This window comes from Lycorma delicatula, chromosome 9 (assembly GCF_047948215.1).
Source record: "Lycorma delicatula isolate Av1 chromosome 9, ASM4794821v1, whole genome shotgun sequence".
Classification (NCBI taxonomy): Eukaryota; Metazoa; Arthropoda; class Insecta; order Hemiptera; family Fulgoridae; genus Lycorma; species Lycorma delicatula.
Genome location: NC_134463.1, coordinates 41391291 through 41419099, shown reverse-complemented (window position 1 = coordinate 41419099; position 27809 = coordinate 41391291). Strand labels below are relative to the sequence as shown.

At 26.9% G+C, this 27809-nt stretch overlaps 1 protein-coding gene across 2 annotated transcripts in view; it reads left to right on the top strand.

The window, feature by feature from the left end:
- Positions 1 to 27809, top strand: part of LOC142330080 (alkylglycerol monooxygenase-like) — a 147317-nt gene that overhangs the window by 102749 nt on the left and 16759 nt on the right. For both annotated transcript variants that reach the window (XM_075375128.1, XM_075375129.1), the window contains exons 2-9: positions 7955 to 8178; positions 13298 to 13425; positions 17564 to 17715; positions 19184 to 19287; positions 20367 to 20529; positions 22798 to 22949; positions 23234 to 23368; positions 26014 to 26127. In XM_075375128.1, the coding sequence (XP_075231243.1) occupies positions 7955 to 8178; positions 13298 to 13425; positions 17564 to 17715; positions 19184 to 19287; positions 20367 to 20529; positions 22798 to 22949; positions 23234 to 23368; positions 26014 to 26127 (1172 nt within the window). The remainder of the gene's footprint in view (positions 1 to 7954; positions 8179 to 13297; positions 13426 to 17563; positions 17716 to 19183; positions 19288 to 20366; positions 20530 to 22797; positions 22950 to 23233; positions 23369 to 26013; positions 26128 to 27809) is intronic.

Genomic DNA, 27809 nt, shown 5'->3' with positions numbered 1-27809 from the left:
ATACAAATTACATGTTTTAAGTAATACCGATACTCTTTTGACTTTTTCCATTTATAAACATTTACTCTTTATATAATAAAATCTTAGGTAATCTAATTCACTGGTTAACTTATATTTTAATTAATTGTTATTAATTCTGATTATGTTATCCAAATGAAAGTCTACCTAATTATACAGTTTCACATTAAGAATTTGCTACTTGGATTTAAATATTTAAAAAAGAATAAATACATTATTTACTATATAAATTATTTATAAATTTTCTACATTGACATTTAATCGCATATGAATATTAAAAAATTATTTTACGAACCAGTTGTTTCAGTAATGAATCAGACCTTTATATTTAATATTTTTTTTTTATTTTTAAATTTTATTGAAGTACTTGTTTCATGAATTACCAATTGAGGTTAAATTATAACATGTTTACTGTTGTTAAACATATGGTATTATGTAAAATTATTGATTTAATTTGAACTGAACCAAATTTATATAATGTAATATTTTAAAAAAAGTAGTATTTTACAATACTTTTAGTCAGTTCTGTAATGATTTTGATTGACGTTTGATGTTTTACAGCACTGTCGTGACAGATATTGTATGTGATTTTTATGAGTTAGGAAGACATGTATTTAGAAATGTGTTAAAAAAATGTGTTAGATTTATTAAGTAATTATCTAATATACTCTTATGTTTATATAATTTTTTAATGGTCTTTTTGTAATAATTGTTAAAATGTGATCCTTTTTAATATTATATTATTAAAAAAAATTCAATACCAACATCGTTGTCAATGTTAGTGTATTTGTGATTTGCATCTGTTATCTCTTATAGTTGCAGTAATTGACAAATTTGTATTCTTTGTAGCTATGTAAAGCTTTTATGTGTTCATTGTTTCTTTGTTTAAGGATTTGTCCTGTGGGATTTAGTGTAGAAATACTTGCTTTAGTAATAATCAATTACATTTGTTTTTTTTTTTTTTTACTATAAAGGGTTCACTGTACAGAGCCTTTTTAAATCTGAGAGTTGTTTTTTTCTGAATCTTTGTTAATACATTTCTCATTTTGGTTACTTCCCTTTTTATTGTATCTATTCAAATAGTTTTATGTATCTCTTTTTATCATTAACCATTTTAAACAAAAACATTACAAATACAAACTTGTTTTTTGTGTTTGTTCTGCTCCCCTGGGCCGGCTCAACAATCAAGTATTACTCAGCCCAGGGGAGTGTCTAATGAGCCTCCCCCTATGCCGGCAGTACAACCAGCATGGCAGGTCGGCTCACCGGTTCTGGACCTTTTCCTTATCTTCATCTTGCTCTGCCTTTAACTTCTAAGGCCAGGGACACTAGGCCTGGCTATGACGTTCCCTGCTACAGCAGCCAGGTCTCAGTCTTTTTTTTCTTTTCGTAAAGTAGCTCCTCCCACTACTTGTAATCCACTTCTTTGCTCATATAACCTTTGCCACGAATCTCTCTATTGTCAGCCATTCCTTTTTACCTCTCAACATATACTTTGTTATAGTTTCCAGAGTAATCTCTTTTATGTTATATCTGGCTTTTAGATCCTCCCAACGTGCACATTCAAAAAAGGTGTGGCAAGGAGTGTCCTCTTGACCAGAGTGCACACAATTTGGGAGCTTCCTTCTTTTAAACCTGTGTAAGTATACACCAAATCCAACATGACCGGAGAGGAATTTTGATAGGTAGTACCTCACGTCGCCGTGTTTCCTCCCCAGCCACGTTCCTAGCTCAGGAATAAGCTTCTTTGTCCACGCCCCAGTTGTAGCGGGATTTCACTTCTCTTGCCATTCTTGTAATAAAAGATTAGTGGCATCTTCCCTGTCCATGTCCTCACAGATCCGTTTCATTTGGATAGTCCGTAACTGGATCGGCGGTACCCCGACCAGAACTCCTGCCGCATCTACCGATACCGTTCGGTACGCCGCCACGAACATTAAATTCATTCGTCTCTGAAGTGATGTCATAATCTTCACATTCCTGTTGCTGTTTAGTGCCGTAAACCAGGTAGGCACTGCATACAACACTATAGAAGTCACTGCTACCATCAAAAACTTTCTTTTAGCTGTTCTGGGTCCCTACTTGGCGCCCATCAGTCTGCTCAGAGCGTTGACGATCCGCTACGCTTTACTGCATACTTCATTGAGGTGTCGGTTGTATACCCCATTTCGATCGAACCATACCCCGAGATATTTCACAAAGGGCGTTGTTTTTAGTATAACCTCCATCAACCTTAACTTCAATTGTTCTGATTTTACGTCGGCCTGCCACAACCACAAGTTGCGTTTTTTGTGGAGCGGGTCGTAGCCCCCTTGTCGCCAACCACATGCTTATCTATCTTATGGCCCTATTCGCCCTTTCTTCCACTTCATCTTCTGTGGATCCATGAACGAGTATCGCCAAATCGTCGGCATACGCAACGAGTGTCACCTCCTCCGGGAACCCCAACCTCAAGACCCCGTCAAAATCCAGGTTCCACAAGAGGGGGCTTAGCACAGATCCTTGGGGGACTTCCCCATACATCCGGAAACGTATTTCTTCTCCTTCTATTGGTGTCAGCAGCTCTGTAACCGTAGGTAATTACTTATTGAGGCTTTTACGTTTGAACTTAAATTCCTCCTCCGCATTTCTTCCAAGACGTGTCTCCACGGAATGCTATTGAAAGCATTGCGGACATCCAGGAGGACCATCAGAGGTATCTTTCTGGTCCTCCGGATGCCCGCACTACTTGTCTCTATTCACCTTGCTACCTTGGTGAGGGCATCCACTGTGGATTTTCCTTTGTTGAACCCAAATTACAGTGACGCCAATCTTCCGGATGCCTCTTAACTCAGACTGAACTCGTCCCGCCAAAAGCCTCTCGTATAACTTGCCGATCGTCGGCAATAAACGTATCCGTCTGTATGTTGACCTGTATTAATCTGTTTCGGAATACAAATACGAATTTATATTTAATATACAGTGTTAGTTATCCGTAACGGTTGACAGAAAATATTATAAAAACTACCTTTTTATTACAAACCAAACCACATTTACACGTAACGAACTGATTTTAGAGAGTTTTGCAGTTTACATCACTTTGTAATCTCCTTCAGTTATAATTAGTGTTTCTGTCTTGTAATATAATTCCTGATAACATTATTAACTTGGAATACTAATTTTTTATGTGGGTAAACTCATGTTTAGAATATCGTCTAAAACTTAATTATCTTTGAATTATGTGTTCCTGAGTGTATGCATTTTTAGTTACAATATTTCTGTTTCGACGAGTGATTTCCTACTGCGAAGTAGTTTGTTAAAAAAAGTTACTGCAATGAACTGTTGACATTTAAACAAAATAAGATTAAGTATTTTTATGATGAGATCATAGTTGAATAATAATATTTATTTTATTTGACATTTTTATATCATTGCTATTAATAATTATATTTTTATACATGATATTTATTGTTATTTAGAAATAATTAAATAATTAATTTTAATCTGTTCATTGAATAAATATAATGTTCTTTTGTTAGTTATTTAATCAAACTCATTTGCAAATTATCAAGAATTACTTGAAATTTATATTTTATGAATTGTACTTTACTAAGTATTGCAAGAAGAAATTAAATATATAGAAATAATATAACCATATGCATGTGGTTTGGATTTATGAATGCGTGTGCACGTGTTTGTGATATTTTTAAGTATAAATAATGGTGTATTATATGATAATACTCGGCTCAAGTTTATTGTATATATATAAAAATAATATTTTGTTTGTAAAATATTCATATTACTTAAGTGTGTTTAAATAAGACGTGCTAATAATGATTGATTATTCAGTGTAATCTCACACAACTTATAATTAAAAATTAATGCCAGTAATAAATTTGTTTAATAAATCAAATTACGTAAAAAAAGTAATGATTTTTTTTTCATGTTTGTAGTTATACAAATTTTAAAACAAATTAGGTTGGTTGACCCTTTTTAAGTTTATTTTAGTATTATATTTCATTTAAAATAAAATTTTTAGAGTTATTTAATGATTAACACCATTGTAAATTCCAATATTATTCATTATATTATTTATAGGTAGACTTTATACATATTTTTTTGACACACACACACACACACACACACACACACACACACACACACACACATATATATATATATATATATATATATATATATATATATATATATATAAATATGTATTTAATTTACATTAAATCATATTTAATCTTTTTTAAGTTATGAAACAAACATTTTTTATATTAACCTATTCAAATTATGTTGCTTATTTTTTAAAAATATTTTAATTTACTGTAAAAATATAAAATTACCCCATTTTAGTTGTGATTAAAAATAAATCATTGATAGGTACTGATATCATTTATTTCATTTCTCTTTTTCAATGAACAGCACTTTACTGTATGTATATATATATATATATATTAACTGAAACTTAACCAACAAAACACATTATTTTTTAGAAGAATAATTGATTTTGATGTTATTATAAAACTGAATACCAACTGATAATGTGAGATCCTGCGAAAATCAATTATTGGTGTTAATTTGGTAAGAATATTTATCTATTTACTGTGTTTTAGTGGTTAAGTTTCAGTTAATTAATATTGAACTTAATTATCATTGTGGTCAATATGTTGACTTATTTGAATTTTCAAAAAAAATATTTTTTTTGAAAATTCAAATAATATAACACTAAAATTCAAATTATATTATCATATTAAAAATCGTAACGCTAATAAAAAATATTATTAGATATTAAAATATTATTATTACATATAAATTAGATATTAAATTGTTATATTTTATTATTAGATATTAAAATCATAATACTAAAATTCAAATAAAGTAAATGCAATGTACACACTAACCAGGCAGGGCTTGCCTTCGCTTGTGTGACCATTTGGCCCGAGGGCTTCATCCCCTGGCAACATTTGTTAAACTCATGGTTGCGAAAATATTAAATATTTTACAGATATTCATTAAAGAAGAAGAATTAGCCATTTTACTTCATTATATTTCTGTAACAACAGAAATATAATGAAGTAAAAGAATTATTTTTTGTTTCTTTAATGAATATCTTTAATTTCTTAACCCCCAAGGGGGCTACGACCTTGATTTATGGTTAACATCCTTCCCTGGAGTAATATAAATGTATCCTGAAAATTTGAAAGCAGTCGGTTAGTTGGTTCTTGCGTGATGCTGTTGCAAACAGACAGATCCACAAACTTTCTCTTTTATATATAAGATATATACAAAAAAATAAAATAAATAACGTTTAATAACATACAAATATATATTTTTATTACTTAATGAAAATATCTGTTTAAAAAATAAAACTAAGGTCAAGTTTTATGTTAAATTTTTCTATTTAAATACATTTAATATTTTAGATTAGATGCCAGTTTTATGGAATTTCAGAACAGGTGCTTAATAAAACAGGTTCTAAGGTAAATGTAATATGTGTATATTCATCGCGTTTTTTTTTCTGGATTAAAACTGTCTTGCAAGAGGTTATATGTGGAGTGTGGTTACAGTTTATTCAAAAATGTGTTGTGTATTTCAAGCCAAACATTGTTGAGATTTAATGTATGAATACGAATAATACGCAATATTTTCATTGTTTCATATTGGATACCTGTTCAGTGAAGTAATACCATATTGCTTATAAATTTTTTGAATGGTTTTCAAGTAGATTTACTAACTACTCTTAAAATTGTTAAACATTTGAAGAAACTTTTAAAAATTTATTATACTAGAATTTTTTTGTCAATCAATTCGTTTCAGAGTCTTAGGTTCAATTCTTGGTAGAGGATTGGCATTTTTTATTATATAATCTCATCCATCACAGCTTACTCATTAAAATAAAGTATGTAGCTTATCTGAGGTCATAATAGTAGGATAAAAAACTAAATATGAGATTAAAAGAAACATTTTGAAAAATACAATGTATTTAGAAATGTTATTGATGATGATTTGAGGAAATTAAATGACTATCGCTACCAAAAAAATAAAATAATTTTCAAAAAAATAAAATTATCAAAAAACTTCATAACATCTTATAGAAAAGGCTTTTTATGTAATTATTTAAAAAAAAAAAAATTGTTACTATAAACAAAATTTCATGAATCTCTTATATTTCTATTATATGTAGTAAAATAAAAGAAAACTGAATCGACAGTGTACTAAAAATACTGATAAAAACTTTTTTCAAATGTGGAGAATGCATGTAAAAAATATTTGTTAAACTGTCAGCGATAAAACATACAGAAGAAAAAATCTCTCCCTCTCTCTTTTTTTATAGAAAAGAATCTTTTATCATTAAAAATTAAAATTAAAAAAAGCAACCGGAGCTTTTAAGTAAACATTGTTTTAGAATGCTGGTAATTAAGATTTATGCTAACAGCTACAGTCTGAACACTCGGTTTCAATTACTTTTTCCTTTGTTTTTTTGGAAGGAAAGTAAATTAATTTTTTTTTTATTATTATTTTTGACCTTCATCTGAAATGTTTTGGGTTCAAATCCCAGTCCAACTTCGGATATTTTCAGATATTTAAAAATTCTTCTCATGAGTAATTTTTTAATCAGGTGGTTAACCTATAGTTGCTTGAAAAAAGGAAAAGTTATTAACTTTTTTAACTGTCTTTTTATGTTTTTAATATCGTAGTTTTTAAAGAAAAACTGTTTGTTTTTCAGAGTTTGATATTTTTGAAATACAACTGACAATTTAAGCTGATTTTAAAAAGAATTCTAAAATGCAGGGAGTCATTAGAATATATGTCTCGCTTTGATTCATATAATAATTATACATTCCATTATCAGCATTATTGTAATTATTTTTAAATGAACTGTGAATATAATTATTTCATGGTATGTAAAATCAGAATAATTATTTAAGATATTTTTAAAATAACCTAACACTAAATGTGATGTTAAATTAATGGTTTATTCCATGATTAACAATCACATTATAAGTCAAAAAGGTTATATTATTTATATTGAAATAAATACATTTTTTGTAGGTCATTGTTATTTCATATTTTACCAGTTTTTTGTTAAATAAAAACATTGTTTTATTTAAAAATTCATTCATTTTAAGCGTGTAATGTGGCTCAAGGACTTGCACTGTAATATGATATTAAAAAATAGATTTGATCATTTGTTTATTCATCTATGCATGATATCAATATGAGTCGTTTAAATGTAAACAATTGTCATATTAAATGTTATAAAAACCTAGATAAAAAAATCGATTTACTTACATCTGGACACTTCGTACACAGCAATAATTGGTACAGTTTTGAAGATGAAACTTTACAAATATCATCAAGTGTAGGAAAATTAAATACAGTTGAACACAAAAACATTAAAATATTCATGATGAAATAAACAGAGGAAAAATACAAGAAAGAAAAAATTAACAGACTTTTCATTAAATGATTTTTTAACAAATTGTTAAAATTTTATCATTCACAGTTCTTTTATAGCAGAGGAAAGTTTATTGTACAGTTTCATACTCTTATACATTTTTCTCTTTTCAAACAGAAAGAGATATTCTTAAGTGTACTGAGCCAACTGTTATTTTGTGATGGCACTTTTCTTTTACTATCCCTGTAACCAACAATTTTATATTGATCTCTACCATCACTGAACGATTAACTTATTATCATCAAGAATAATAAAATAGGGGACAAATTTAAGTAAAAAATCTAAATATCATCAAAGGATGTAAGATTTAGTGATAGATTTGTATTTATCACTAAATCTTATATGTGTTGTCACATGAACAAAACTGTTTTCCAGCCAGTTCCTATGGTGTATAATTTGGTCCATATAAGAAGTCTTCAAAGACGGTAAAAAAAAAAATTTATTTACTTATTCCCTTAACTAATTACTTTCTTTTTTTATTTGTTTCAGTACAATTATTAAAAATGGCATCTGATGACTGTAAATGGTGGAGTAATGATAAATTACCATATAATGTTTTATACAATTCATCATCATCTGAGATAGTAGGAATCTCACAACAATATTCATCCTCATATTGTTGGTTATCAGGGTTATCAAATATGTTTTATTTATCTTCGCCTTTGAAAACATCCTTTAAAACTCCTGAAGAAGTGCCTCACTTTTACAGACAGGTAACTTTATATAATTAATTTAATTTTTATTATTTAATTATTTAATCAATTTATAAATAATTTAATCAATATTTGTTCATTGTTTAATTTTTGCTTATAAGTATTTTAATTAAAGACAAAAGAGATCAGAGAAAATGTTTACTAAAGGTGTTTACTGTGCATAAGTTAAACAAAAATATTTAAACTAAAATTTAATGTTAAAGTCAAAATTTTAACCATTTGGAGATAAATGTAATAAAGAATATTCAAAAATAAATTATTGTGAATTAATTTTACTCGATCTTGAATTTAGTTTTGAACTATGTGGCTAAGTTACTTATTTTAATTAAAACTGAATTACCAATTTAACCGTTTATTGATAACTAGCATTCCCCTTCGCGGCTTCACCTGCAATATTTTTCTAATAGCAAACTTATTTATTTATAAATAAAAATTATTATTCAAGAATATTCTTTAAAATTTTCATTAAATCTTGAAAAAAAGTTAATAAAATTTTTTATTAAAGATATAGAAGGAATGTACAATAAAAAATGAATTGTTGCCCAATGCTTAAATAATGAAAAACCAAAAAAGGAAGATAAGAAAATTGAATGATCTTTGTCAGACCAATCCATCTTATTAATGAATTGAAATAAACCAATATAAACTGATAAGCAAAAGTCGAATAAAGATAAAGAAATAATGTATTGCAATTCCCAGTCTTGCATCTCCGTGCAGCTCACCATGTTATATGGTTACTTGTGTTTCCTGCCACAGATAGGGGATATTAGCCAGTCGTGGCTTGCTTTGCTCACCCTTCCTGTCTAGCCAGAGGGCTTTGCTCCTTGGACCCAGCTGTGTTCATTATACTCATGTTTATGAGAATAATAATGATAAATAAAAATTAAAGCCTGTTCAATTTATAAAAACATTACAGTGTATTGCAATTTCTTCAGGGCAACATTTTGGTCATTACATGACGCAAAACTTTGAATGATCAAAGAATGTGCGTTTCAAAAACAGTCGACTACAATTTTAAAAATATTTGTTACAATAGGTTAACTGTACTTCGTAGGGTTAAAAATGTATTTTACCTGGTTCTTGGCATTACCTGACAACCACCCCTAAGAATTTATCATACTTTGTTTCTTATGTTTTTTTTAATTCTTTACTTTTATTTTATATTTTTTAGTCAAGTAACCGGAGGTAGGTGCCGCCAGTCGCCTCACAGATACAGTAACAGTGGCTGTGTTGGTTGAGTCCTTGCACCATAGACTGTCACACCCCTTAAAAAATTGAATTTAAAAAAAAAATGAAAATGGTTTTTAGATATTTATCTGAGGAGTATTTGGAAGCCCCAACCTCGTGAATATAGCATTTAGTATTGTTGGAAATGGGGAAAATTTTCAATAATTGTTCAATTTTTTTTACCTTTCTTCACCTCTTTTTAAGGTCAAATTTTTAAAAATCTAGGAATTGGTTTTTAGATATTCACATAAAAATTACATGCACCAAAGATCAAGTTGATATCTTCAATTGTTGTTGAGAACTTAAAAAAAAAGTAAATTTCAGTGTTACTTCATTTTAACCATTTAAACTCAGAATTTCAAAAAATTCCTTCTTAGTGTGCATTTATGTTGTAAAAAGAATATGTAAACCAATTTTCATCAATTTACCTTCAATATTTTTTGCTGGGCATTGATGAATCAGTCAGTCAGGACAAGTTGCTGTATAGGTACAGATAATGTCGTGAGGCCCTGACTAGTACGCTACATAGCATTATAGCCAAGTAATAAACTATTAAACTTAATAAACCATTTGCTACCAATCACTAAAGTTAAATGATGTAAAATATATTTTACTTTTTTGATGGTTAACAGTATTTTGTTTCCATTTATTATTAGGAAAATCACATATAGTGATTATACTACTATAATAGTCGATGTTATAAATCACTGAAAACTTAAAGTATGATTTAAATGCATCAGTGTAATGCTGGTATCGATCTGGATCAGCTAACAATATACATGGTTGTATACCGTACGTAAATGGTTATACATTTATTAAGTGAAACTCTGTTACTTATTGTAATAAATAGACCTAGTAGATTATCTCGTTAACCACTTTTACATTTTGATTGCTCTATGTATTAAATGTTAATTTGCCTGGTAATTTTAAATTAAAGATCAAACATAATTAAACTTTACAGAATTCTTATCTATAATTATCTGTATAACATTGTTATTCCTGTTCATGCATCAAAGATGAAAATTTGATTAGTAATCGGAACAGATTTTGGAATAAAATTGAGGTGTCTTAAATAATAATAATAAATAGATGATAAATGAATTATTAATGAACTCTTACATGGCCCAATGTAGAGCTGCCGTATCATAAAACCAAATATTTAATGAGCAGCCATTCTTCCTGACCTTTCATTCCCAAGTTATTCTTAAAACAAGACAATGAAACATTTATGATAGTTTGCACACAAATTTTATCATCACACATTCTACCAAACTTATAAAATTATTGAAAAAATCACAACGATCAAAAAAGGATTGTTTTGTCATAGCAATACAAAACTTTTTTATACAAACATTTTTTTATGTTGTTTCCTCAAATTTAGCTTGAATAAATTTATTTATGTATCTTCTCTGTTGTGAGACATTAACTGTAATATTGTGCTTCAAAATGAGGCTTTGTACATTCTTTTTCAGAGGAAGATATGATTTGAATTTATAGTGGCAAACAAATTATAATTCATGAATGATATTTGTTTTGGAGACGTTGTACAAATTACTTCATTTGTAGTAATGTCAATGATCTAAAATCTGTGCACGTCATCTATGTATATGGAATTTTTTTTTCACATGAATATTATTTTTAAAAAAATTAAATATTTCCAAAAGATGATAACATATTTATTTCTTCATTCTACACTATTCAAACATCAACATTGACCTTAGATAAAATTATTTTTAAATATTTTATTTAAATATCTATTTTTTACATATGAAATTATTATTTTTGTAATAATAAAATCTATCCAGGTATTCTTTGTTATGAATGAAATCTTATTAACATATTGGATAATTTATTTTTACTTACAACCAACATATTTCACTAATTTGTTTATTTATTAGCATAAATTTTCATTTAATTGGTTTTGCTTATTTAGATCTTTTATTTTTATTTTATAATGTAAATCTAAACATATTATATAATTATTTCTGGTATGTAATCAATTTACTTATGAATAAGTTTTGAATACTGGTTTAGGTTTCCACTGACAGATACAATTTTACATATATCTTGTAAAAATAATAAATTCTTTATTTATTCATATAGTTATTTATAGTCGTGGACCTTCATGAAAACAGTTTCTGTTATATCACACTATTTTTTTTTTTTAATTCTCTGTTTGGCTCTGTTTCTAGTAATATCTTTCTCTGTTTATCTTAGGGTGTGTTAAGTTATATTACATGTGCCGTCAGTACTTTATGGTAATCTCTAATATTATATAGGTGGGAATAAGAAAACAGTATGTATTACATTACTGGTAGTGATTCAAGTATTGTAATATATTTTAGAACTCTCGCTTAAAAAGCAACATTTTTTTGCTTTTCTTTCATGTTTTCTTAACTTATATTGGCAGACTGCCTCTAAATTTGTTTACACTTCTACATTAATTTGTTTATTTATGTCGATATATAAATATACATATAATGATGCAATGTTTTAGACAAAATCATCATGTTTATAATAGTTTTATAATTTAAAAAAATAATGAATAAATAACTAAAATAAAAAGAAAAGAGACAATTAGGAAATGTGTAAATAATTAAGTTTAGGAACAATTTTGTAATTTTTAATTAAACCATACTGTACCAAGTTTTTGATAAATTTCAACCCTACTTGTAGAGTTGCTGGTTGGAGAGACAGACTCTAGGGACGCAACAGCCTGAAAGAAATACTTGCAATATTCTATTGTAACTGTTAGTTTCGACTAGCTTTGCTATGGCTGAATATTGTCATTTACTTAAATTATTATTTTTTTATTATAACAACATAAGAATCTTATTTATTTCAGCTATTGCTATATAGAATTTTTAATAGATTCTGTACTGCTACAAATAAAACTTTTGTAAGAACAGTTATCATGGTGTAACACTCATGATGCTGAACAATTTATACATCAGATGGATGCTTTCAATTTTTTTTTTATAATGCTTTAAAACTTTCATTTCCAAGACATTGCTCTTCCTGAGATGTTTCAGGTGTTTAAAACCATTAGACAGAATGAAAATGCTGTCTAATTTTACTGAGGATTCTAAAATAGATTATATAAATGATGAAGTAGAGTATACAAATGTTTTAATGTAATATTTATTATATACTTGTAATTAATGTTATGAGCTCACTGTATATACAGTCTAAAAAAAATTATGAACTGATATACTAATACTTAAATTTTATCAGAAGAAATAACTTATTTAAATATTCTTAAAACTTTCTAATTACCTCCCTAACCAGTAAGTAGATAAAACTAACTGCATTATTATTAATAAAGATTAAATTAGATTAAGATACCGCTTAAAAACTTTAATTGCAATGAAACATTTTTTCTGGAGCATTATTATCTTGATTGATTGTGTTATTAATGTGTTACCAACATAAATAAATTTACATGTCCAACATATTTTATATCTAATAGAAGATATTCCCTTTCCTTATATATAAATCTATTATGTAAACCAAGTTTCTTAAAACTTTCATCAATCATTTAGCAAAATGCAAATTACTATACACCGGTTCCATAAAACAACATTTTAAAGTCATATCAAAGGCTGCCTATTCAGCTTGTCTTATTCACTTTTGAATATGCTTTGTCTATTTTATTAATGTTTCTCACTACAATTAATCATTTGAGTGGTTTTTTTTACCACACTTATCAGATTTGTATTTTATGTAACATAATTAAGAAGCATGAAAATGTAGGTATTTTCTACTTTACCGAAAATATCTACATATATATAAAATCATTAAAATAATTTATTTAATTGCTTAATTTAAGTTGATTATTTATCATATTTTATTATATATAAATATATTTTTTTTGTTTTTCTGTATTTTACAGGCTTGGCCTTATTTTCTTGCATTTATTTTAATAGAAAATATTATATTATGGATTGAAAAGAAACCATTAATGAGGATAAATGATGGTATAACATCATTATCTCATGGTGTAATACAGGAGTGTGGAAGGTAAAATTAATCATTTTTATTTTATCTTTTTAGTAAATGATCATTTATAAATGACATGATTTACCTGAAGGTATTTTTCTGCCTTCGGCAAAACCTGTTTTAATCTTCCATCTTATTAAATAATTTATAAAGATAAATCTATATATAAATTTAGTGAATACCGAGAAAAATATTATCTGACATTGTATTTGTTTTTATCTAAGATCAAGGCAGTACAACTTTTTAAATGAAAACTAAGAAAACAGCTTATGTTAACTTTAATAAAATCATTCACTCTCATTTATAACCTACTCTTACATTATTTATTTTGTAAAAACTAAAAATTATAATTAAAAGAAATGCTAAATTTTTAATTATTTAAATTATCATTTATATGCTAAAAAGTTTATTTAGTACTTGAATTAATTTATATGTTTTATTTTAAATAAACTATTTTACATTCTATTAAGACATTGTTACATCTACGATATGCATTTTTATTATGGTTTTAATGCTGAGTACATAAGTTTATTTTAAACTAAAGACCAAATATTACTATTTTGTGCATTATTTTTAAGATGAAATAATTACATAAATAATTTATTTCTCTATAAAAAAGTGGAAGTGTAAAGTAGATTGTTACTGACGAAAAAGAGTACATCAATTTTTTCTTTGTACTATCTAACCCACTCTTTTTTAGCAAAGAATATGAGGTACAAGAGGTACTCATTAGTATTGCTATCTCTGGGAATAATGATGTCCATTATACAGCTAATCGTGATATGAACAGAGAGACTATTTGTTTGTAAAACTCGGTAATTTATATATTTCATATGACTTGATGTGCTATTATGCAACAGTACATTGAGTGCAGTGAAGAAACCAATATGAAATGTTTTCTTTCTTGCAAACTGATGTGATATAAAATTACATAGGCATAATTTTTTGAAAATAGCTGGTATCTTCTATCAGGTCACCTGTAATTGTTTATTACAGTATCTAACATACATACAAATGTATTACTTGGCAGTAAATAATTACATTTAAATAAATATTTCAAGAACTAATAGGTGTGGTATCTATTACTTAAAAGGAACTACTTGGTATTTACTTGGAAACTAATGAAAACCTTAACTGGTATAGTATCACCACCAATTAATAAATAAAGGTAAAATGGTTTAAGTTCATAATAATACAAAAAGAACAATAGTTGTGTGGAATAATAGTAGTGTAAATGTGTGGAGAGAAAAAACAAGTAAAATCAGTAGAGAAATATAAAAATGCTTTAGATAGTTGAAAAGTATTTAAATATGTATTTTAAAAAATTAAAAATTAGGATACAGAAAATTCAGTTTTACTTTAATTGGTACAATATTATTGTTTAAAAATTCATGAATAGAGTGATAATATTTTTGTATAAAAATGAACCCTTTATTTATTATTTATCATCATGTATGACGAAGTGAATATTTTAATTTTAATGAGAAAATCTTAATTATTTTACTTAATCATTATTGCTGTAACTTGAATAGCATGTTAAATAATGTATTAAATAGAAACTTATACAAATAGTATCCTTGTAATTTAATAAATTTGTTTACATTACTTTTGTTTACCAACACTAAACACAGTTTATATTTTTACTCTGAAAAACTCATCCTGAGTTTCTGAAGAAGTCCCAGAATATAATATTACACTATATAGATTGGTATATATATGTTGACATAATAAATACTTAATGATTAGGACAGAATAAGGAAAAAAATTGTGGAAAAACTTATTTTTGTTAGAAACAGATATTGTAGTGAAAAGCGAATTAATGATTTAACTAAAATCACATCTCGTAAAACCTGTGTTGAAAAATTTTAACTTCAATTTTTCACAATTATTTAGCAAAGCATTTATTTCAAATTAATATTTTTACTTGTCATCTTCTCCTTCCTAATCGCATTTATATTGTCATTGCTTTCCATACAAATCTTTGATTTCCTCCAGTGTCTATTTCTCTTCATGATTCATACTTAAAGACCTAAATTAATGGGAGAAGTATGAAATTTAGTTTAGAGCAAAAAACTTGCCAGTACCATCGGTCTATAGAGGTTCATTGGCAGGGACACGTAATACAAATAACTTGAAAAATTAAGTAACATATCTTGCTTTTGGTTGTAGTCCTAAAAGATTTTTTGATTTTACGTTCTTTATCAGAAGTTAATAAAAGATATTGTGAAAATGTAATAATTTTATGTAATATTGATAAATCCATGCAAATGATTTTTTACCTTTATTACTACTGATCCATTGTGAGTAGAAAATTCCACTTTATTTTTTACTTAATTTAAAGTAACAAGGATGCTTTATATTCTTCTAATTGCACTACAAAACTTTATATAAAAAAAAAGAAGAACACTTTTGATTAGTATTATTAGTACAGTGCTCTATTTGGCATTGCCCTTTAATTAAGATCATTTCCACTAAGTAGTTTTGGTTCTTCATATGCGCTTTTAAATTTATTATTTAGCCCAAAAATCATACGAGTTCAACTTGAGTTATTTGTCTTAATTTTTTACCAGAATGTATAAGTTATTATTTACATGCAAATGACAAAAATATTGTCAAATCTACTTCTTTTCATTTCCTTAGAAACAATAGAGATATCAAGATTAATAGGACTTCCATGAAATCCTATGAAGGGACTATGGTATCCCACAACTTGTTAATTCTGATTAAACCCAGGATTTGTTTGGTAGTCATGAAAAAAAGGTTTTTGGATTAGGATTGCTTATAGGTTTGTTCACCTTTCAGAATATCAAACACAGTATTTATTATGAGAAGAAAAGCACATATCTTATATAAAAATTCCCTAACTCAGAAATGGTTATAAAGCTCTTTACAAGTAGTAGATGAAAGTGAATGTACTTTTATATTTGTTACATTTTATTCTCTTACTGTTTGTTTTGTCAAATTTTGTCTTAAAAATATTTTGTATTGACTATAAGTTGTTTTAGTTGTTCCTATAAATAAAATTAATGAATTTCTCAGCCAGTAAATAATTCAGTTATCATAAGTTTTGGTCTGAATATAGCTGAGACAAGTTCAGATTACTATATAGTTTGGTTTGGATACCGAATGAAAGATTCAATAGCCGTACTTGATAGAGCATTATGAAATAAATGATTGTCTATGCAAAATAATAAATTAATGAAAAGGTTATACCATCATTTGTTGCTCATTCAATTAAGGTTTGTTTTATACCTAATTCATTAAAATCAGTGCAGCCACTTTGAAATTACATGTGCATGTAAACATACTACCACCCTCCAGATATAGTAGAACAATGAAACTAATTTTGTGCTTTGTTGCTTGTTTTATCATTGATGATGCTGTTCTGTATCAAAACAACTATAATTAATTTGGTATAAATCTAAATATTGCTTATGTTAAGTTCTTTTACTTCAGAGCAGAGTCTTGGATTCGTTATGTTTACTTTATTATGACAAAAAAAATAGTTATAAATAATTAAAATAGTTAAAAAATAGTCAAGAGAATTTTGTCTTGAAGTATTATTAATATTAATTTTTAGTATGAAGTTGTGGTTATGAATAGAAACATAAATATTCTTAGAGTATTTGTGGCACATCCTTGTAAGGATGTGAGAGTATGTTGTAAAAACATGCGTAGATAGTGACTGTGAAAAATATTGAAGGTTATTTTGGTACTCATTTATTTTTTGCCTTGAGTTTTCATTTTTATTCTAAGAGTCAAAGACCTCCTGATTATTTACCAGATTACTTTTTTAAAAGCTGTGTAATGCAACCTTGACGTCATAGTCATTCAGCCTTTACATAAATCCCCTTTTTGTTACATTGCTAGTTCCCTCATTAAGTGTAACATTAGTTATTAATGTTACACGTATTATTATTAATAAGTCATGTAAAAGCAAGAGTTCTAGAAACAGTTGGTTATTTGAATGAGTGTTTAATAGAATATTAATATTTATGTAGTGACATATAAATTGGTATCAAATCATGTCATCATTATCAAATCATTAAAATATTTTTTGATGGTAGATAACATTTTTATACATGTGGTGATATTTTAACTTTAGCAGAGTTTAACAACTTTTTTTACTTTAATCAATAATATTAATGGTATTTTACAGGTTATTGTTTCGTGGTGGTGAAGGCTTTCTTTACATGTTCATTTATGAAAATTACAGACTAGTCAATTTACCTTGGGATTCACCTCTTACGTGGTATATTGCCGCACTATCAGTCGATTTCTGTTATTACTGGGTTCACAGAGCTAGTCATGGTAAATAATTTATGATTATTGAATTATCAGTAAAGTACTTATGTACCTATATTAGATGTATATGTCATTATTAAATAGAATGCTTGTTATTTTCAATTTAATTTATAATCACATTTCTGTATGTAAGGAAATGTAGTCGTATAATACATGTTATTGAAGATCACTCAAGTAAAAGTATTATATAAGATAAACATCTCAACCAATTAACTTAGTAGTAGCAAATGTTTTATGTGGTATAGACATTCCTTACCATATTCCATGCATATTGTGTGATGAAATTTTCATCTACAATATAAAATAAAATGATTTTATAATCAAGTTTTTTCACTCTTATAAGCTACAAAATTATTGTTAATTGTAAATTGTAATAATTTATAATTTTAGAATCCTTAATTTATATCCTCAAGATTTGATATTTTAAAATATGGATTTAATAATTAAAATTAAGATCCAAGATTTGAAAACATCTTAATAACTTTTACCACAAAAGTTGCTAATAATGCTTTTATTGTTTTTCCTTTTTTTTTGTAAATAATGTTTTTTTATTTTTTGTTTAACATGATTTTTGGGGGTGTTATTTATAGTCTGGTTGAGTAGGTACTAACATTTTTTCTTTTTTTTATGGTTTTTAGGAGATTGTTTTTATTATTGGTGGCGGCATGGGCCTTTACTATAATGTAGATTTTATTAGATGATTTTAGAATCAATATTGAAATTCTTGGGATTGTGATTTGAATTCTTGTATGGAGTTTATTGTTTTGAGGTTGACCAAAAAGCCTTTTCCAAACTGTGGGACAGTTTTCATCACTCTCTTACTAGGTATATCTTTGTAGAGCATATATCCTTGAGATTCTACAGCATCCTGTTTGATGTTTCTTATTTCTTGCAGTCCCATGATGAGAATTTAGTGTTGGTTCGTTAGGTTGGTTATTTATTATTTTTAGTTTACCAGTCTGCATGTTTTTTAGTTTACCAGTTTAGATTGTGTATGAAAATATAGGCGATTGCTTTGATTTGACTTAGGATTTTGTGTTGTTCTTGTTCGTATGTGTAGTGTTAGGGCATTCCAATGCTTCTGATTGCATATTATCTTTTAAAGTGGCAGCCCTTTCTTTCTGAGTGCTGCCTTCTCTGAATTCTGGTGTTGCATGGTTCAGCTAGTGGAATATCCCTTAAAGACCTTTCATGGTTGACTGTCAAGGGGTCAACTGCGGTGGGACTATGTTCCACCGCAACTCTAGATGTGATCTAGTGAGGTGATAGTGGGCTAAGACAAATGATGATAGATAAAGTTGTGAAGTTTATTTAGATTTATTTCATTGCAACTTCTCATATTTGTTCCAGATATATCCAGGTGCATCTCATGGAGGCTCAATCTGATTTTTGTTAAAGTTATTTTGGAGAAAAGTTAAAAACTAAACATTATGCCCTAACATTTATTCAAATTACAATTTTTTTTTTTTTACAGAAATTCATATTTTCTGGGCCCAGCATCAAGTTCATCATAGTTCTGAAGATTTTAATTTAGCTGTAGGTTTACGTCAATCTATCTTGCAAGGATGGTGTGGATTTGTAAGTGAAGAATTCATAAATATATAATCATATTTGTATTCCACTTTCTTATCATCACCTTCCCCATTAATGACTAATGTTCATCAAAGCTTTAATTAAAGAAAATTTATCAGTATTTTAAAAATTACTTTTTATAATAACCAAGCTGTTACCAATACCTTCATCAGTTTTTAACACATCAAAAGAAAATTAATAAATATTTGAGTACACATATACTCAAATATTTAGCAATGAACACCTTTAAATTTTCATTTTATTGGCTATTTTATTGGCTTTTATCATATTTTTATAATTATATAACCATTATTTCAATTATTGATTAATTATTTTTATGTATTAATTTTGATTATAACAACTTCTCTTTTTATTTATAAATTTGTAATTAATAATGTCAGTGTGATCAAGTTTTTTTATATAATTTCCTTTCCAAGTAAATGCTTGAGCAGTTCCTTTTTACTGTTTGTGGAATAACAAATCTATCATTATTTATATAATTTATAGTTTTGTTTTTAAATGAATAGAGTATATTTATTGTAATGTTAATGAAATATATCATTTTTTTATTTTTAATTTGACATGTTTTTATATAGTTCCCTTTCTTTGTTGAATTTTAATATTTCAAATTTTTCATTTCACCTTCAAACGAAGGTGACTAAACTCAATATTATATGATAAAAGTGCCCTAAATATACAACTGATTTATAATTCTGTTTTTAAATTTATTGTTTATTTTAAAATAATACTTTATATAGAAAAATATTTAACACTTATTTCTCTTCTATGTAGATGGGATTAATACTATATCCACTGTGTAAAAAACTTGTCCTTTTTATAAATACGGGTTGTTCTTTTCTAAAGAATTATAAGAAATATAGATGAGACAAGCTTTCTTCAATTTTGATAAAAGGGGCACATTTCTTGTTTGGTTAAACATTTTTTTTTGTTAAAGATTTTCATTTACTTGAAAGTTTTAAGTGACTGTGCTTAAAACGTTATACAGCAAATAAAAAGATGCTATAAAACTTTATTATTGTAAGGTCTTGTAATTATTTTTAAGTCTTGTTTTTCCATTTTTACAGGTTTTCTATCTACCAATGGCATTTTTTGTGCCACCAGCACATTTTTTAACCCACCAACAGTTCAGTCTTCTGTATCAGTTTTGGATTCATACTGAAACAGTATCCTCGTTAGGTCCATTGGAGTGGATTCTAAACACTCCAAAACACCATCGTGTTCATCATGGTAACTTTCTTTATAATATTTATACAGATTGTTTAATGGTTTAAAAATAGATTATGCACAAGCATTTTATCAGAAATTTTTTTTAATCTGTGTACATCTATTTCTAAGTTATTAGCCATCGTTACATGGTTTAAAAGTAAAAAAATATAACAGATACTGTCATCAGATGCTTAGATGCATGGTTGTATAATGTCCTGACAATTAAATAAAAAACAAAATTAAACTTTAAAATCATTTAAACAATATACATAAGTTTTTAAATACTAAAAAAAAAGATACCCTATGCCTTCTTAGAGGGAGTCTGCAGTCAAACATAACTCAAATTTTGCCAAAAGCCTGCTACAAATGGGTAATTCACTGGCATGAAGGTAGTAACTATTGTTTGTTCTTTACAATTTTCCAAATCCGTAGCAATATTTTTTCTTAATCCATATCTCTTTGTGAGACTTTGTTACATTGAACACTTTTCAAAACAACAATGAGCAGTTTGTCACATACACTACAAATTGGTTTTTCTTTACCAGTGAGGATGTATAAATTTGTTATTCCTATGACTGATTGTCAGTCTTATCAAACCCACTTGCTTCTGGCTAGTTAGTTTCGCATTGCTCTTCCATTTATATTGAGATATTTAGATCGCATTTAATTTGGTATTTAATCTTCACCATTTGTTGCTCCAAGTGTTTCTGATAATGTCAGTCAATTTTTTATCTCTCTGTCAAATAGGAATTATATTTTGCTGTTTGTTGTCATTGTGTTGGCTTCATGTGTGATTTCATTTCCTGAGATACCAGCAAATTCTGGAGTCGATAGAAATACACATCACTGTCTCATTCAGTATAATAATATATATATACTAGATATAGATATATATAGATATCTATATATATATTATACTACTGAATATATATATATATTATTATATATATATTATATTATATATTATATATATATATATATATTCCATATATTATATATGGAATAGACAGGATATTTTGTCAGAAATTATTGTTTTTCATATTACATAGTAGGTAATGTTTTTATATACACCTAAAATTTCTATTTAATCTATTTCTGATTATCCGGTTACATTGTGAAACCACCATGAATAGAAAACGGTTGTCTAACTTATAACTGCCAATCAAAATTTTTCATTACAAATTATATAAAAGATTTTTTAAAACAGGTTCAAACTGCCCATTGAATAAGTAACTACTTAAGCCTTCATAAATTGTAAGTTATAAGATATTCTGGAATTCTTCAGGGTATTTGGCAGTAGCCCCCAAAATTGAAAAACTTATCAATAAGTTTTGTAATTTAAAGTTAATTATATAATCATCATCATCATCAACAAGATGATAGATCTTTTGGACCATTCTGATATCTCAACTTCAGGTTTCCTTATCTATCTTCTTTTAGTAAGATTGCATCTAATGTTATGATGAGGTTAATAGTAGCTGCTTAGACAAACATAAATTATATTTTAGTAATATGAGTGATCCAGCCGGTTATGTACTTCTTTCAATATTATTTCATAGGATCAAAATTTAGCTTTTTTAATATCTTTATTGCTCAGTCTAGCCCTCCAAAGCACCGGATATCTGAGAATCTCTCCTGCTTATACTTTACAAACAATCACAGACCAGGAAATTTTGTAAGTGGTGTAGACTGCTAACTAAGGCCATTGACCATTAATAAATGTTAGTAGCATGCATTGAAAATATACCATTTTTTTTTTTTTTAACATCAGTGGTTTGTGAAATCTACCCAGTTTATTAAATATGTTTGTGTTTTAATCTAACTTCATCAGATGCTATTGAGACAGTTCCATATGCTTTGAGATGTTTCAGATAGTATATAAAGGTACAGTTTCAATGCAAAATACAAAGAGTTTATTGAACAAAATACATTCAGGATGTGTGGTACATTTAACATACAACACACACACACACACACACACACACACACACACACACACACACACACACACACACACACACACACACACACACACACACACACACACACACACACACATTATATATATGTGTGTGTATATGTGCACACATATACATATATATTATTATTATTAAAATGAGAAACATTCTCATTGATAATTTTCACCAAGGATGTGTTCCATGTATTTCATATTGAGGACTTTAAAACAACAGCTGTCAATGTAATATTGAATTCTGATTTCATTTTGTCTACATTTTACAGATTAATTAATAAGTTATATTAATATTCCATCTATAATGCTATTTACAGGTAGTATGTTGTATTGTCTGGACAAAAATTATGGAGGCTGTTTGATTATATGGGATCGTCTATTCGGAACATTTGCTGAAGAAAAGAAGAAACAAGAATTGATTTATGGACTAGTTTACAATGAAGCAACTTTTAATCCATTTTACTTACAAGTAAGTTGAATTGCCACCTGACATTTGTAATTTGCATAAATAGTCTACTATTGTTTTATTTTTGTTGAATACCTTGGGCCAATAAACTAACACTTTCTGTAGCTTATATGGCATACATGTATGATAAGTCATTTACATTGACGAGTAACGCCTTTATAAGTATGAATTTACAGTTATTCTAATTGCTATATTAGTCATGAAGTAAGATTAACGGTTAATGAGTTTATTCAGCGTTTTAAATATTTCTTCAATTACTTTAATAAATGTTGTTTTATTATTTACAGATCTTTTATAATGCTAATGTGTATAAAAAATGGCAAATAATGACTGGTTGGAAAAATAAACTATTTGCTATCATCAAAGGACCGAGTTGGCTACCTGATAAACCATGGACAGGTGCCGATGAAGATAAACCAAATGTAAGACATATAATAATTTTTTTAAGAATTATAAAAAAACTAGATTCATTTTTTTCCTGTGATTATTATCATAGCTTTACACAGTTTTTTTATGAATTTTATCATACATACTTTTCAATCTCTAATATTTAATAACTATTTTTTTTAAGATTTAAAATTATTTACTTCTGGGGTCTACTAAGTTGATAGTAATTATTTTCAAAAAAGCAATTCTCTCATTTATGAAAAATATCTAATAATATTTTTCTTTATCATACATTATATATTTGTTAAAAATAAATTTATGTTCATCACACACCTAATTGCAATACTTGCATCTCCTCTTCAGATTAAATTTTTGTGTCTTTCAACATGGTATTCGATGATGTAATATGCCTTTTTAGTAACAAGTAAATCAAAGAATTTCTAGATTTGGAACTTAATGAAAACAGATACTACATGCTAGGAACTATTTTAAATCATCTATTTCATTTTCCAAAAAGTTAGAATTTTTATTAAGAATTTATTTCTACTTTATAATCAAAATATTTATTTGTCCACTCTCTGGTAACAACAGGCCTATGCATGATTACAGTTTGCCTATTGCTTTATTTTTCTTTGGATAAGAAATGATTTTGTAGTCTGTAAAAAATGCTGGTATATATATATATATATAATATCATATATATATGATATATATATATAATATCATATATATATATATATATATATATATATATATATAAATATATCCAGAACCTTCTTGATGAAAGGTGGAGATGCTACTGTGCCACTAAAATTGGAAGAATAATGAATCATATACAAAAATTAAAAACTAAGAAATAAGAAAATTAAGGGTTGTTCAAACAATTTTTAACAAATTTTACTTTAAAACATATTTTGTGTTCTTAATGATTTGAATTCTATGTGTGATTATATTTTTATTTCTATAATATGAGAAATATATAATATCATAATAGCATATTAATATATCATATTCACTGAAAACTAATAGTTGAAAAAGGATGATGGTAGCCTCTAAAAATCTAAAATTTTTTCGATGTGGAATTTGTCATTTTGTTCCAGGTGGTTCAAAATTTGAACCACAATGACAATATTTTTATTCCAATAATAAATAGAAATTTTGGGAATCCAGTAAGCAAGGCAGAATTTAATTTTAAACAAACATTAATAACCCTTGCTCGTTTTCTTTATTGGAAATCCATTAAATAATGTTTGTCACCGAGAGTTATTAAGATATTAAAAAGAAATTATCAGAAAATTATTTTATGAAAAATTGATTAGAGAGTAATTAACTGCACTAGAAGTTAGATCTAAAATTATAGGTGTGGTTTTATGGTTGCTGAGTCTTGGGAGAATATTTAAAAATTTACTCTGTAAGGGAATTGGGATATTTTTACAGTGATAAAAACAGTAATTTAAGTAATGGAACTCAAGAACACCTATATTTATCAGTAGAATAACAGTTGCTAGTTTGAAGAATGTATAAGAAAAATTTGAACTTGTGCATTAGATTTGAAAACTAGTATTCAGGTCCTTGCTGACAGATAAAAACAGACAAAGTCATTATTAGATTGGTTGTTACAGCATCAGTAAAAAAAGATAATAAAGGTGACATAGAAAGAGCTGAAACAGTCTTTAATGCTATCTTTGCTAAAAAAAACAACCTTTGTTAAAAACAATAGTTACTTATTGAAAAAAAAAGTATACACTTCAAAGTAGACAACAGGACTGTTCTCATATAACAAGGACCTTATATTATATTATTGTAGTCACTTTTAATAAATTATCGAGCCATTTAAGAAAATCTTTGTACCAATTTATTTAAAATACAGATAAAAGACTATTTTACAGAATAATATTACTCTGTAAATTTTTAGATGATTCCATTTAAAAATGGACAAAGAATTAATTTTCTGCATCTTGTTCAACATGTACGAGTATATAAAGGGTGCAGTCAAATAATTTTTTGTACACATTCCAGATATGATCCATGTAATGCATTCTTACGCACAGATAAATATAAAATATTTATTTGTTTATGCCTACTCATAGTAAGCATTTTAAGATTAGCATTAGAAACATGTTTAAAAAATGTTTTGATACCAACCTGAAGCCTTTTAAAACCCAATGCTATTAAAAAGAGGGTTCAATAGCAAAGAATTGTATTAAAAAGAAAGAATTGTATTAAACAAAGCAAAGTAAGTTATTTTTAAAGAACAGTTGTTTTAACATATTTTTTTTAACATTAAATTTCTTATTACATAACTGAAAAAAAAATAGAAACATTGTTTTTGTTATAATTAGAATAAAATTAATGCATTAATATGAAAAATGTCTTACATCAATCACATTGGACTTTTTTTATTAATTGTTTCTGATCAGTTATCTGAAAAAATTTGTTATTCTAAATTAATATCCTCACATTATCTTTGGTAATCAATTTTTCACTGTAATATTCATATAATTTTATATTTCTTAACACAATAATACAGTTTATTTTTCCTGATCTTCTGCAAGTTGCCTTACCTATCGCCTACTGATTGTTTCTCTCCTCACATGTGGCAATATTTATTTTACTATATTTAATCTTTTTACTGGTTTATTATTAATATTTTCATTCTTATTTTATTTATTTTTTACAGATAAAAAGTCGTGTAAAGTATGAAGTTAAGTTAGCATATTGGTGCAATGCCTATTTAATTGTCCATTTCATAGCAGTTCTCATAGGTTTTCAAGAATTAGCCACACGTTATATGGTGAGTAAGATTTTAAATTTTAGTTTTCGATTTATTTTTTTACGATGTTTTATGGATTATTTTTGGGTAGATCTTTTGTGTTTTTTACACACTCAGAAAAGTTAAACGATTGAAATTATGGAGCTTCTTCTTCTTAGTCTTCCTGTAGACTTTCTCCCTATTCTTAATCTTTTAAGTTAATGATTTTCTTTGTTAAAAATCATATTATAATCTTTGTCCATGTTACAATCTTAATAAATGACCAGACCATCTTAGGTTTTAATATCTTGTTCTACCTTCATGTATCATTTGCACAACATTACTAATTTCCCAAAGCATTTTCATCATCAGATATTTAACACAATTTGTTATATGTATAGCAGTTTCCATTAGTTCTTTTTGTATTAACTGATTGTCATTTTTGTTTCATCAATTCCTTGTTACTATTAATTTTTCTCTTTTCCCTAAATTTATTTTCATGTTCCATTTTTTGGCTTCAACCAAGAATTAGATAGCTTTGGACTTTCATTTTTACCATTACTTTTCTAGCTGTTTAGATGTAATGAAGCATATCTGTGAACCCTTACGCTTACCAGACTAGAGATCAGCGATTGTGGGGAGATGAAATTTCATTCCATTCCTCAGAAAAAAATTTCAATTCAATGATGGGTTTAATTTTTTTTTTAAGCATACAGTTCTGTTGATTTTATTTAAATATATAATTTTTTACTTAATTTTAATTGTAACTATTGACTGCTGAAATAAATAAATTATAATTTTTTTTACCATAATTATAAATTATTATGTTGATTATAACAAAAATAATGTACAGTTAAACATTATACATGATAATATTTTTAATTATTACAATGTAAATAAGCAACAATAAATATTTTATTAAACTGCTTCCAACCACTGAATTAGTTTTAATAAACTGATTAGTATTTGCTATTTAATTATTATTTTTGCCAGTGCGATTAATTTCATAGTGATCTTGCTTCATCAGACAGTAATTAAAATGCAAAATATTAAAAAAAAATATTTTAACTTTTTTTTAATGGTAGAATCTATTTAAAATTAATATTTTTTATTGGTTTTTTCATTATCACTTGATGAAGCAGTGATCACCAAGAAACCACTCTGGTCAAAAATTATTAGCAACAAATATTAAGCATTAAAAGTGATGTATTACTAGAAATGATAATGTATACAAATAAAAATGAACAACACAGTTAGAAATAGTATGTGATGGGTTCATTATCTCTGGGGAGAATTAAATTTTGTCCAAGACTAAATTTTTATAGAATTTCTAACTTATTAATGGTTACAGTTTTTTTATATACATATTCTTTACGTATCATATTTCCAGCTCTAAGTTATATCTATTCTTTATATCTAAATATACAAACCAGGAAAGATGTAACAAAAAAATCAGGTTTACTGATTAATTAATGAATGGATTATCTTTCGTTCATTTGAACACAAATTTTTAGTTCATTAATTTTTTTTTATATGTACTGAATTTATAAATATAAAAAATCTGTGTCTATAGAAATTAGTTTTGAGTATATACATATAATGAATGGTACTGAGATGTACTTAGTAGAAAATTGTTCCAGATTTAGATCTATTGTAATACACTTCATGAACTGAAAGTGTAATAACGTTTATTTATATTGAAACTGGCCTCTGGCGAAGTGATA